The sequence below is a fragment of the Rhamphochromis sp. 'chilingali' genome (assembly GCF_963969265.1).
Source record: "Rhamphochromis sp. 'chilingali' genome assembly, chromosome: 13".
NCBI classification, from domain to species: Eukaryota; Metazoa; Chordata; class Actinopteri; order Cichliformes; family Cichlidae; genus Rhamphochromis; species Rhamphochromis sp. 'chilingali'.
Window position 1 is genome coordinate 29604858 of NC_137940.1, and position 14554 is coordinate 29619411.

At 40.1% G+C, this 14554-nt stretch overlaps 1 protein-coding gene across 21 annotated transcripts in view; it reads left to right on the forward strand.

Moving 5' to 3' along the window:
- LOC308408491 (protocadherin alpha-C2-like) overlaps window positions 1-6146 on the forward strand; it is a gene marked incomplete at its 5' end in the record, with an annotated part of 158904 nt that extends 152758 nt beyond the window's left edge. For 20 of the 21 annotated variants that reach the window (XM_080900794.1, XM_080900792.1, XM_080900793.1 and 17 more), the window contains one exon: window positions 3116-6146. In XM_080900794.1, the coding sequence (XP_080756920.1) occupies window positions 3116-3423 (308 nt within the window). In that variant the 3' untranslated portion in view covers window positions 3424-6146. The remainder of the gene's footprint in view (window positions 1-3115) is intronic. The other variant, XM_080900796.1, reaches the window with a different exon arrangement.
- Window positions 6147-14554: the final 8408 nt, after the last annotated feature.

The following is a 14554-nucleotide window of genomic DNA, read 5'->3' on the forward strand; positions in this document are numbered from 1 at the left end:
GTGGAGTTTTAGTGTGCGAAAAACATGAGCATTTAATATTGATGCAATAATGTTGAGATCAGTGTTGAGTGAGGCGAGTGTGTCACCACTGTGAAGTAAAAGATACAAAGAAGATGGAATGAAGAGACATACAAGCACTTTTATATTTAGCACATCAAAGTGCTAAATATAAAAGTGACAGATGTGCAGTTACATCTCAGATCTAATACACATCACTGTCTACTGTAGTTAGTAACATCAAAATGACCCATGAGCCTTACAGAGTTGGGATTCTGTTATGATATTACCTTTTTAGTTGCACCAGAGCCGATCATGACCAGACTATAGTCTCACTTGACCCCACATCCCTATAATCCCGCATAACACAGTGTCTTTTTTTATTAGTGTCACTCTACTCAGCCTTACTGTTTCCCATCTGCATGCTCCCAGCATGACTCATCACTCTCCAGGGTGTTATTCCGTTTATGATTGTAACTTTGCATGGAGGCACTGCTGTCTCATCAAGTTCACACATTGAATTAGACAGGTAATTTCTTAGAGGCAAGAGACTGGACACTTTAGAGCAAAGCTTTGCCAGTATTTCAGTGTTATGCATTTTCATTTAGTGCTTCAGTTTTTCTTTTCTTTGTTTCTCCTCTGCTTTTGCGATTATAAAATTAGTCTTATATTTCTGCTGGGGGGAAAGGGATAAGGGCTTATCCATGGGAGAAAGGCTGTCATCTTAATGAATGTGACTTTTTCTGTCTCTCGGTCTACATTTAGAGAAAGCCTGTCTGCCCTGATCTTCTCAGTCTCTTTGTCAAGTTCAGTCTTCTCTCTATAGCTCTTACAGCTGTGTTGTCACAGTCAATGAAAGCATGATATTTGCGGGCTATAGCAATGGGGAATGATGCAAATACATGGCCCACTTAATTATTTTCATTTTTATTTCAATGATTATTTTTTTTATTTTTTTTAGTGTATTACTATTCATTGTTTCTTAAAGCCCAACCAACTGTCTAAAACACATATATTCAAATTGCAGTGTAATAAAGTGCAAATGAATATGCAAGTGTTTACACTGGAGAAGGTAAAACTTTAAATTGCTTATTTGTTTCGCTTGAAAATTATTGAAATGTTGAACCGATTGTTAGTAGGTGCCTGGTAGTTTCTCTATTCCACCTAATCATGTCAGCTATTATTCAAATTTGAAAAAAAAATCCTGTTTTCTGATTCAGCTTGGGCAGTTTCCCAACAAGACAAGCTTTAGAGGAGTACCCGCCTCAATCAGCGGGACACATCTCATCCCAACTAATAAGTTTAAAGGAGGGAACAAGTCTAAGAAACAACGAAGACATTTTTTTTAAAAATTAAATAGAACATAAGAATTGGATTTAGTTTATTATTCTTCAACTTGATGGAACCCGAGAGTTTGGGTGTATCACTCTTTCACTATAGCCACTATAATTCCTATCAATGTAATGTTTATGTGGGTTATCCGGATTTATTGAAACAGTTCCCCCAGTTCTGCCTTTGCTCACATCTACTGTTACATTCATGAAGTGAAAATTATGTTTTTATGTCTGAGGTTCTTTTTTAACTACACAAGATAATCATAATAATCATAATTAAAAAGTTATATTTAGTGTATTTAAAAGTTTTCTGTCACACTGGCTTAGTATTACGTTTTCAACAGCAGATTAATGTTATGGCCCTGCAGGCCTCTCAGGTCTTACTTTGGTAAGACACATTTTTACCAAAGAACAACAATTTTCTTTCGCTGCCTCAGTCGAACCTCCCATGTGTTTGTGCATCTCCTCTGGCCTGTGCATTAGGCCTCTGTATTAGGCACTGAAACGCCACAAAGCAAATTTAAATGTCAGGAAATTACCAAACAGTGAGTGCTGTTGAGTGCTTTCTGTAATAGTTATAGAACTGCCACAAAAACAAAGCCTTTCATGTTTGTATTTAGGCTGACATTTGACTTGAAATAAAAAAAAATTAAGACATAGTGTGTAACATGAAAGCTCAGTAGGTAATAAAAGAATAAGATAATTTTGGAAGCTGGTATTCTTTACTCTGGGTACTGCATGAGGTCACACTTCTTTTCCCAGACTCTGTTACTTTTGGTTGAATAGAGCCGTGTTCAGTTTATCTCCTCTTTGCAAAGAACACAGAAAAGGAGTCAGAGTAATATAAGGAATATGAAAAGCAAGTGTGGCAAGTAGGTAATTTCTGTGAGGAAAGAACCAAAGTGACTGTGCCTTATGTTATCATGTTCTGTGCAATAACAAAGTACCAACCAACTAAGTAAGGATGTGATCATGCATTGAAGCATTGTCAGGCTGGCTGTCCAGGCCTTTCGAAATACAGCTGTTTGTGACTGAATAATGGTGTGTTATGTCTGCATCCATTCATAAACATGCTACCATTTCTAGCAGTGCAGTGTATAACCCAAGAGCTGGCTGCAGCTCTATCTAATAAAATTGAAATGTTTCTCCAAGGTAAATTCCTCTCACAGCTTCAGTTCAAGACCTTTCTCAGCTTTTAACATAGTAATTAAAGTCATATTAGCTTGGATAGGTAGGGAGATTTTGATTTACTGCCCACTTTATATTTTCTTTCTTTAAACCTCCCACAAAGTTCAACCACTTCCCACCTTTTATATCATGTCATGTCTGTTGTTACCAATAATTATGTACTGATAATTTTTTTTTTCATTGACTGCTGTGGAGATCATTGACATTTAACTGCATTTGGACTTTTAACCTAGTAAATCTGATTAATGTATATGAATGTGAAGGACAGATTTTCCCTGTGCTTTTCATTTACTTTGCAGTAGCAGATTACACAGTGATTGCCTCTTATAGGCATGCTTTATAAGCTAAAATGATTACTTTTATCTGATATCTTTAAGAAATTAAGAATCAAAAATATAAATCTGATGACATGAAGACATTTGAAGGACACAGAATAATGGAAAGGATGACCATAAAATACCACCATAGTTTACCATTATTTTTTTTTTTTGGTAGTAAACGTACAGTGCTATAGTAGCACACAGCCACCACTGAGTCATTTCAAGAAAAAAAGAAACGTGATATAAACTATTATTCCATCTTTTCTTTTCTTTCAGATGGTGAAGGAGGAGAGGTTTCGCCCCCGATGGGTGCTGGCGTAGACAGCAACAGCTGGCACTTTCGCTATGGCCCCGGTGGTCCAGGTGCACCTCCACAACACCTAAAACCTGGAGAAGTTCCCCCAGAAGCCTTCATTATCCCTGGCTCCCCTGCCATAATATCTATCAGACAAAACCAAGGAGGCGAGGACGACAAGAGTGATTTCATTACCTTTGGAAAGAAAGAGGAGGCCAAGAAGAAAAAGAAGAAGAAGAAGGAAAAGAAAGACAAGAAGGATAAAGGAAAAGATGATGGAGATGAGTAGATGAGAAGAGAATTAAAACTACAAAGTAGAAAAGGGTGTTGTTAAAACAGAGGTATCAACTTAAGTCCACTGGGAAAAATACATTGTAAAACTATTTCCTAATTTCACATTTTGATCATAATATTAATTTAAAAAGCTCTCTCCTTTGTGAACCTGGCCTTTTCAAGATTTATTTTACCTTCAGTTCCTGATTGTGGTAAATTACAGATCTTGCCTTGATTGAACAAATAATACAATACCTAATAAAATTATAGCGTTTTCCCCACACCCCTATGTGCCTACACACCCCAAGTCAACTCACGACATCCTTTAACCCACTGGGCTTATTGGCACCTCTGTCTTACCCCATCCAAACTAAAGTGTATAAATCACTCCCTCTCTCTCTCTCTCTCAGAGGAGATGAGATGCTTTTACGAGAACAACTAAAAGCTGTGCCAGCAAAGGAAAAGAAGAAACAAAAAAAAAGACTGAGACAGATTTCTGCAGTCTGGAGCTGGACACACTCTACTTGTAAATATCATGGGCGAGAGTCACCTAAATTAAGGCTAACAAGAAACTGCTGCAGATTCCTCTGGTAATTACCAACAGTGTTTCCTGAGATCTCAATGAAACCACATGCACATACGCATGCTCACATATTCAAACATGCAAACACAAACTTATCATGAAAAAGTGGACACAGAAAGCACTTGACACTAAGAGAGAGGGAGCAAAAAACAGCTGGCATAAAAGAAAAGTGCTTGAAACCAGACACTGCAAGCTTTTTGCCCTGCACAGTTGCCTATGAGGTGCACATCAACTCTCTCAGGATTGATGCAGCATGATTTGCAATCACTCTGTATTTGCTCACTGCATTGAAAGAACACATCTTCCGCCAGAACCCCAACTGAGGAATGCAGAGAACACTGGAAAGATGGAGAGAAGACACCTCAGATTCTCCTGAGTATCACCAAGGGGAGAGTCCAGCAGGGCTGGCACATGACTCCATGCTGAGTCAGTGGACTCTAATGAAAACTTTGAGTTCATCAGGAGAGTCTTTGATAACACCATCTTTCCTCCCCCGCTGCAGCAAAAGCCTAATGCTTTCTGCTTTGAATGTTTGGTAGCAACCAGTCCTTACCCAATACCTTGAGTTTACAAATGCTCACCTGCTTGTACTTGCCCCATGCTGCCAGGAGCCATCTTCTCCTGCCCAAACCGCCTTTTTTTGTGACAATGAAGTTTGTAAACATGTTATGTTTTCATTCATTTTCTGAAGAGATTCATTATAACATACTCTTTTTTTCTTCATAGCTTTAAATGATTTTTGCTTGACATACCCATCACCATTTACCCTCAAACACTGACCCTAATCCCCACTCTAACCCCCTGCCCAGGATCAGTCCTGGGAGTGGCCCGTTCTGAACATTGTGGTGTGCTGCTGAGAGCAGCATGGAGTAATGTGGATGAGGCCTGGGGAAACCCAGTTGGGGAGAGGGGCTATGCCCTGAACTCTTGTCAGATGTTTCTTAAGTGCAAAACGGTTCAGCGCTTTTAACTTGTGAATAATACACTATGTGGTTCATTTCCTGTTTGTAGCCACTAATGAGAGAGGACCAGGTGGGATGAGGCTGATTACAGGGACCCTGGAGGACTGGGATAGAGTGAGGAGACAGGTGCCGTGGGCTGGCCCTCCCTCTCCATGTACAAGAGAAGTTCTCCAGCTGATTGTTCACATATTAGCTTGTATGTACGCTGTAAATGTAGCGTAGACTAGATTGCCTCTACATTAGCAATTGAAACTTGATAAGAATATGGGCAACTAAGGACTCCGATCCCAGAGCTATATCCCACCAATCCTCTCTCAAGAGGTTTTGAAGTAGGGGCACACACACTAGCCTCAAGGCCTGCTTCTGTTGGTTTCCCTCCCCCTGCCTGTAACTTGTTGCCACATCCCCAGAGTTTTGCGGCTCAGTATGACGTCACTCCATTAAGTGGCTGCTGCATGTACTGCTCTAAGGAAACACATACTATATAGAGAAATATATATATAAATAGATAGATGGCTATGATTTTATTCTTTTGTATTATCATTTTTCTTCATTACTCGCACAGGAGATATTTGTATGTACTTCTGTCTCTGCCAAACATCGATGTACTAAAATCTTCACGCTCCACAGATGTTGTATGGCATCCACTAAACCTCTTTAGATATTTGTAAATGCTATAGTGTGATACCTTTCAACGCAAGTTCATTATTTTTCTTTCACCAATGATAATTTTGTTTTGGAGAACAAACAAAGCAAGAAAAAAAAGAAAAAAAATCACTCTGTGTCTGGCTTTGACATGATGACCTAACTAACACTGTATTATTGTAACTGAAATATGTATGATCCTATGATGAGCTATCACTTCCCTTTCACTCTTAAAAAATAAAAAAGAGAAAAAAATCCAGTGTAAAAAATAAAAGGATATATGTAGTGTATGCTTGTGTTTAGTGAGTGTTCATGCTGTCATTCTTTTCCAATGTATGGTGGTGAATTATGGTGGCTATGTGCTGTTCTGATTGGATCAGCCAAGATCTGTTGTAAAACCCTTTTTTGTACACCCTCTCATCAACTGTGACAGTGACGTAGTGAATTTCATTTACTTCATTTATTTTTTTGACTTTTTATTTTCCATAAATGGATACAGTGGTAATGTGTTTGGTTTATAAATCACTAATAAAATTTGCTTTATTAAAATACATGTGAATATATTGTCTTGTGTGTGTGAGAGAGATAGCTCTGTGCTTTTCCCCTGCCATTTGAAGGCCAATTAAATAGTGACTAAATCTATTTCAGGTTTTAAGGGGAAAAAATCTATTTTTTAGCACCCAGTTCATGTGCACGTTTAAAATACTACACCTATTTAAAAGTTGCCTTTACAATTACAATTTTTTGGCAGGCAATATAGAAAACAAGTGCATCTCCTTAAAGAGGGCATGGCGAACAAAATATCTGCAGGCAGCTCTTCTCTGTCACACATGCTCACATCCTTCTTTCTCTGAACTGACATGCAGTTAGGTACAAAGACTTGTTCCCTGCAGAGATGAAAGACAAGCACATTGAGGTACTTAGTTTGGGTGCCTAATTTCTCCTCATTAAAAGCATGGTCACAGATGATCCAAATGGTCCCATGTGAAAGTAAGCTTCCAGATGCACCATAATTTAATAGAGTGGCTAAGTAGATTTGATGTATCCCAGTGTGTGAGTTTGTCGAAACACCTACACAGTAGTGAGCCATTACTCATTCTGGCCTAGATAAAATGCCGCATTGATAATCAATACATTTATCCAGTTTGTCAGGAAATTCAATAGTTTCCTACTTTAGACTGTTTAAAAAAATCAAATTTCCTACTTTGCTTTTATCTGTAGTCTCGGTTGAACAAAATGTAAGACATTTTCAATGCTGAGTTAATAGCCCAATACTAATCCTAATAAAGTCTCCTTCTTTCCAGTTTTCATCCAAAGAGGGGAGACTGTGATGAGAGAGGTTCAAGAGTTCATGTTTAAAAAAAATGCTTGCAAAGATGCAACATCCGTTTCTTTATTTCATTCTCTCCTGGAGACAGTTTCCATGGTTACGGCTATTTGGGGAATAGTCTCTATAGCAACAGCCTTATATACTTAGCAAGCACAGGAGGGTTGAAACAGCAGGGTGCCCTGGATGGGTGTGTCCTTTTATATGCCACAGACAGCATTTCACAAATGACTATAGCTACTGATTTGAAGATTCAATACAGTATCTCAAATTCCTTTTCTAACAGGAACAACAGATAAGAAAACACTTTAACCAAAAGACCTACGCCCACACATTCAAAATCCCTACAGTAACACATTCCCATGAGGATTTACAAGATATGTTGTGGTATTTGTATATTTTAGCTCATTTGAGGTATACAAACAAATTAGCAAACAAAACAATTGGATTGGTTGCAGAAAAGTAGCCCACAGTGTTTGGTCTGCAGAGCAGTGAATCTCTGGCTAATGAATATGGATATATATCATGACATAGCAAACAGAAAGAAGCACAACAGAGGGCCACTTGCTGACACTATTTACACACTGTACCTTTCAGACACAAATGTGAACAAATTAAAACACAACATAAACACAGACTACACAATATTTTTTTAGGACATGTAAGGAACTAATGGATGAAGGCCAGAACAAAAAAATGTCAAAAACATAACAGAAACGAAATGCCATATAAATGTGCACTGAAACTGCAGTGACTCAGGAAAATCATCCTGTCAAGGAAGCAAAATTGAGTGACTTGAGTTAAGATAGTGAGATTAATATGAGGAATAATTTTGGCCTGTGGCAAAAACAGAGATACAAGTTATAACTTGGAAAGGCAGTTCCTCTGAGAAAGTGCAAAAGAGTTAAGGAAACTGGATTAGACAGTAGGTTGAGAATTAGGAAAAAAATTTCAGCCTGATTAAGACAAATGATCTTGAAGGGCTTATTGGTAGCTGAAACATTTATAGCACCCAAGTTGCAATTTGTCCTTAATGGGCTGTGTTTCTCACAGCATTTACCCTTTTACTTTAATTTAATTTATTTATCCTTCAGTCCTGCACCTTACACATGGCTCACATGCACAGACCACAAGTCGAAATCAGTCATCCAGGGCCAGCACTGAATCTCATAAAATGAGCTCAAGAGTTGGGAGTTTGCCTTGTAATCGGAAGGTTGCCGGTTCGAGCCCCGGCTTGGACAGTCTCGGTCGTTGTGTCCTTGGGCAAGATACTTCACCCGTTGCCTACTGGTGGTGGTCAGAGGGCCTGGTGGCGCCAGTGTCCGGCAGCCTCGCCTCTGTCAGTGTGCCCCGGGGTGACTGTGGCTACAATGTAGCTTGCCATCACCTGTGTGTGTGAATGGGTGGATGATTGGATGTGTAAAGCGCTTTGAGGTCCTTAGGGACTAGTAAAGCGCTATATAAATACAGGCCATTTACCATTTACCATAAAAAGCATATAAACATTACATGAGCTCCTATCAGAAACTGTAGCGATTTGCAAGTGTAATAATGGGGGGGAAATAACTGATCCCCATCAGTCACAGGACACAGACAATCATAGATCACACAATGGGCTAATATGCCAACAGCTGTGCTCTATGTTCTGTACATTTGTGAGGGTAGGAGCCTGATTCACCTTCTAATAAAAACAAGCAAGAGTATATAATCAACATTACTGCTATATGCAGAAGCAGAAAGCAATTCATATGTGAAATATGTGCAGAGCTTAAACAGAACTGCTGCACTTCACTAACCATCATGCAGTGCGTGTAGAACGTGTCAGTGCTTGAGAAAGTCCAGCATGAAAGTGTTAATTTCACCTAAATGCATAGAGTATTATATCTTGGCAATGTCAGACATTTCCAGGATTTTTTTTACAGTGAGGACATATGAAACATATATGAACACATAGTGGGGAAACACTACACGAATAACCCACTGCACTTGCCACTTATTCATCAGTGTTGCATTCTTTTCATAGGCAAGAGTACTAAGTAAAAGGCGCCATCTACTGGTTAAAATATGACAGCACGTTTGACCACAATTCAACCAGACAGGTAAATAAAGCTAGGCATTTTTACATTATTTGAAATTTCACTCCTCTCATAATCAAAATTGGCATTCATTATGGAAAGATAATTGTTAGTATTCCTAACATTCATGCAACTGAAGGGTTTCAGTTCAGTTTTGATTTTAAATCATTATTTAAATTATTCACTTGCTGTTACCTTTTTCTTTCTTATTGAATAAAAAAATCCCCCCTAAAATGTGGTTGTTTTCTTTTGATCAATTTGCCATCTATTGTTAGTGTATTGTATGAATATCAAGCAGAAACAAGCAAATAAACAAAAAAAAAGAAAATATTTTAAGAAAAAGATTGGATCAAAATGCACGTATTTAGTGTAAAATCAAGCACAATGTCTACTAATATAGATAATATCATTAATTTTAGTTTTAATTCTTTTTAATTTTTTTAAATTTTTTTTTTTTTTTGGGGGGGGGGGGGGGGGGGGGGGGGGTTGTTGTGCATGCATCTGCCTCTCACTTCTGACCCATATACTCCCTTCTACTGCCAGGAAGCATGCACATTTCATAATTCTGCTATAGTGACAGTGGTACTTTGGCCAGCTCCATGATCTGTAAGTCTCTTTTTCACTTTCAGTCGTGATATAACATTTTAACAATGCTAACTTTCACCCATATAACTGACACTATATTTATAGCACAATATACACTGATGAAATTATAATCATAAAATGTCTCTATCGCCCACTGGTGTCTGGCTACAGTATAGGTCATAAACCCCGCCTCCTCGGATGGGACCGGGGACAAACTAAGATAAAAAAAAGTTCTCCTCAGATATTTTTTTTCCGCAAAGATGCTTACTTTCATTATCAGTAGTTCTCATCACGCTGATTTGTGTTTAAATTATGTCATTTCTTTCTCTCTCCACTGGGTCCAGAGGACATCCTAGAACAGAGCTGACCCTCTGGATCACCCTGTTCAGTCTTTTTCTGTCTCAGTCTCAGCCTGAAAGACCCTTACAGATAAGTGCGTAATTGGTTCGAATACAGTGTAATTTAATGACCACATTGTTTTGAGGCAACATGGGCTAATTTGCTGAATTGTGATAATTTACATAATAAAAAAAATTGTAATGCCTTGATAGAGTTATTGTGAAAAGTTTTAAATGACTCATGAGTATAGGACTGCTTTTGATTTAGATTTAGGATTTTATAGTAGATATTGCTGTGTTTACAAGGTTCTATAATAAAGGAAGCAGTACATGCTGTTACCCTGTCAGACCAGGGGTGCCGCTAATGAGGCTGGGTAAGAGAGAGGGGAGAAGAAGAAAGTAGAGAGGTAAAAAAGATGGAGTGCTGCTGTAAAGGCTGAAATAAAGTGTTGAACCCAGACTTGTCCTCTCCTCCGCTACCTGATTACAAACTCAACAAATTGGCGACGAGGATGAGCGCTTCAGTGCCGAGCCCACCGCCCTTTTTGCAACATGCGGGTGAGCCGGGTATACCAGTTATGACGTGGCGCAAATTCTTTGAGAACTACATGCTAGTGATAAATGCTACGGGAGATGCATGGCCGGAGGCGAGACGACGAGCCGTCTTATTATTGCTTGGGACCAGAGGGACAACGACTGTTCTACACACTGCCGAATCAAGGTACAACGTTTGCTGACGCCATGACTGCGCTTGAAAACCACTTTGCCCCTAAAGTGAATGTAGTGGCATGCAGGCACACATTCAGACAGCGAGTTCAGCGGGCTGATGAAACTGTGACCTAGTATGTTTCCGCCCTCAGAGCGTTAGCTGTGCCATGTGGTTTTGGAATAATGGAGGGTGAAATGATTCGGGATCAGCTTGTTGCTAATGCTAATCTCAGTGTTGTTAAAGATAAATTGCTGCTGGAGGAGGACCTTACATTGGACAAGGTAGTTACTTGCGTTTCAGGTGGAGGCTGCGGTCAAGAATGCTACACTCCTCTCTTCTGCGCCCACAGCCCAGACTGCTGCAGTACAAGCTGTGGAGGTGAAGGACACACGTCTTCGGGGAAAAAGAGGAACGCGACCAGCTCAAGCTCGGAGACCTACATCTAAAGAATGGCACAAAAAGGCAAGTGATAAAGAGGAACAGCGTCATTGTTTCAGATGTGGATCCGAGAAACACCTGGCTAATGATAAAAACTGTCCAGCAGCAAAAGTAAAATGTAAATGGTAAAAATAAATGGCCTGTATTTGTATAGCGCTTTACTAGGGACCCCAAAGCGCTTTACACATCCAGTCATCCACCCATTCACACACAAATTCACACACTGGTGATGGCAGCTACATTGTAGCCACAGCCACCCTGGGGCGCACTGACAGAGGCGAGGGTGCCGGACACTGGCGCCATCAGGCCCTCTGACCACCACCAGTAGGCAACAGGTCAAGTGTCTTGCCCAAGGACACAACGATCGAGACTGTCGGAGCCGGGGCTCGAACTGGCAACCTTCCGATTACAAGGCGAACTCCCAACTCTTGAGCCATGATCGCAACAAAAAAGGGCACTTCGCCAGAGTTTGTAAATCAGCTGTAGCAGTGGTCAGGGAAGTAGTTGTTCCCGAGTTTACAGTTTTATGTGTTGATGATCACAAACCAATGACTGCATCATGTGATAAGATTATATGCAAAATGAACATTGAAACACCACAGGGAAACTCTGAGGTTCTGCAGTTAATTGTGGATACAGGAGCTTCAGTATCTATCCTTCCAGAAGCCATCTACAAAGAACATTTTGCACCCTGTGCTTTGACTGAACCGAAAGTTAAGCTTGTCACTTATGCAAAAGGTGACTTGCCTGTCATTGGCTGCCTACAGGCTTCAGTGAGGATTGCAAACAATGACAGAAAAGTCCCAGGATCATTCTTCATAGTTAAAGATGGATCACCTTTTCTGGGGTTGGACTTAAATAAAGCACTTAACATTGATATCATTGCTGGAAAAGTCATCAACAAAGGAGAGGATCCTGCAAGAGGATCACCAGCCAGTAAACAAACATGCATGGTGAATAACATTGATTCTTCTTCTTCCCATCATCTCGGAGCTGTTAAAGGGTTCGTCCACAAAGGTCAAGTGAACAAGACAGTACAGCCGGTTCGTCAAAAACTGCGGCGTCTACCACTCAGGTACGTGAGGTGTCAGTTGAATTGAAACGTCTACTCCAAGCAGGCATCATCGAACCAGTGGATGCAGCTGAATGGGTGAGTCCTCTAGTGGTTGGAAGAAAAAATAAGGGAGACTTAAGACTTTGTGTGGATCTGTGTGAACCTAACAAGAGTGTGATCATGGACTGTTACCCTCTTCCTCACATGGAGGATTTGTTTGCACAGCTGGCTGGGGCTACACATGTTAGCCAGATTGATTTAAGTTCAGCTTATCACCAACTGCCTCTTCACCCTGATAGCCAAAGCCTCACAGCATTCATAACCCATGAAGGACTCTTCCAGTTTACGAGAGTCCCATTTGGACTTGCTTCAGCCCCTTCTGCCTTCCAAAAGATGATGCAAACAGTCCTAAAAGAGGAGACATAATATGACATAATAGTGTATGGACATTTCAGAGAAGAGCATGATGAACGGTTACAGGCTGTCCTCCCAACGCCTGAAGGATGTCGGTCTGCAGATCAACTTCAACAAAAGTTGATTTGGACTAGGGCTGGGCAAAACGATTATTTTCCTAATCGATGAATCTAGCGATTAATTTTTCGATGCATCAATTAATCTAACGAAAAACAAATATAACAAAGGAAATCATAGCAAAAAATTAATAATATACAAACAGCAGCAATGGCGTCTTTGAACAAATAATGAAATGACAAGTTACCCCTAAGTAGGACTCTGTGACCAGACTTGTTCAAGCATCAGTGGTAAGGGAGATTTTGGATGTGGCTTTTTTTTTAGTTCATTCCTTAGTTTCTCCACTGAAGTTTCATACTTTCTCTTCATCATGCTTGTAAAATGACGCTTAGACGGCAGAGTGTAACCTGGTTGGAAAGTGGTCAGCATTTCTTTGAATCCCTCACCCACAGCAAGTGGTCTCTTGTCTTTTAAAATCATAGATAAGACGCTCTCAGTAAGTACAGCCACCTCCTGGGGGGTGCATGGTGTACTTCTTCTCTGACAGTAGTCCTCCAGACTTTTCTGTTTATTCCTGAAATCATAAATCACACACAGCACACAGATGAATTTGAATAATTACTAAATAATTATATGGAAAGCATAATATCAAAATAATTTGATAAGGATCTGGTTGAGATAGATAGATAGATAGATATACACACACACATACTGTTATGCCATGTGCTTTCATAGCATAACAGTAAGAGGTTAATAATAATCCCCAATGTTGAACATATGATATGCAGTAATCATGATGGCTGGAAAAGATAACGTTTAAACAGCCATAGCTGATGGCACCTTTACTGGTGCACTGCTTTCTAGTCATTAGATGGCATAACTTTTGACCTATAAGTTCAAGCTGGAGAAGCATTATGTATAAAAACAGCGTTCAAATAGGATGAAACACATTAAATTTGACAAATCAAGAGTTCATTGTCATTTTGCTTTTGCAAGCACTTTAACAATGTTGTAATAGTGTCCACGACGGCTACGTTTAGCAGGTGGTGCATTATCATTGTTAACATTTTTCCTGCGGCCAATTCGCTGTCTCACATTTTTGTCTTTCGCCGATTCTGATAATCAGCCTGCGTGCATTCCGACTCATTTTGCCAGCATGGGCCACAAACCAAAAAAACAATAACAACTAAACAGCAGCTGCTATATGTTACTGCTAAGCAGCTTAAATGAGTTTTGCATTTACGGAGGTTGGGTGTTTATCTGTGTCTATGAGCGAGTGTATGTCCACGTGGGGGGTGTCTGGATGAATTAACGAGTAAAAACTAGCGTTAGTAAAAAAGTTGAAAACTTACGGTGGTTTGTCCTTTGCAGAAGCTGCTCCTGGATGCAGTCGTTTGAGGTGCTGGTGCATAGCCGTCGTGCTTTTATGATAGGCCATTTCCACCTCACAAAGCCGGCAAACGACTGAATCACTTCCTTTTCTGTTAAAATATCCCCATACTGTAGAACTGCGTGTTCGGGTGGAGTGATTTAAGTTGATTGCAACTGCCTCACTCATGATTCCGCTACTCGCTGCCGCCATGTCTTTTTTTGAAAGTGACGAAGCATCGACGCGTCGACGTAATCGATTACGTCGACGCGTTGTCCCAGCCCCAATTTGGACAGACATCTATTCCGTTCTTGGGACTCGTCGTTTCCAAGGATGGCCTGAGCCCCGGCCCAGACCACCTGACTGCCATTGCCAAAGGCCCTGCACCAAAGGAAATGGCTGCTCTTCATTCCTTCTTAGGCTTGACTTTGTGGTTCAGCAAATTCCTACCAAACTATGCAACTGTGGTTGAATCACTTCATGAGCTACTTCGGACAAGTCAGACGGCTGAACTTCAATGGACTGATACAGCAAATGAAAGCGTCAACAAACTGAAGGAAATGCTACTAAAAAGCCCAGCACTGGCAATCT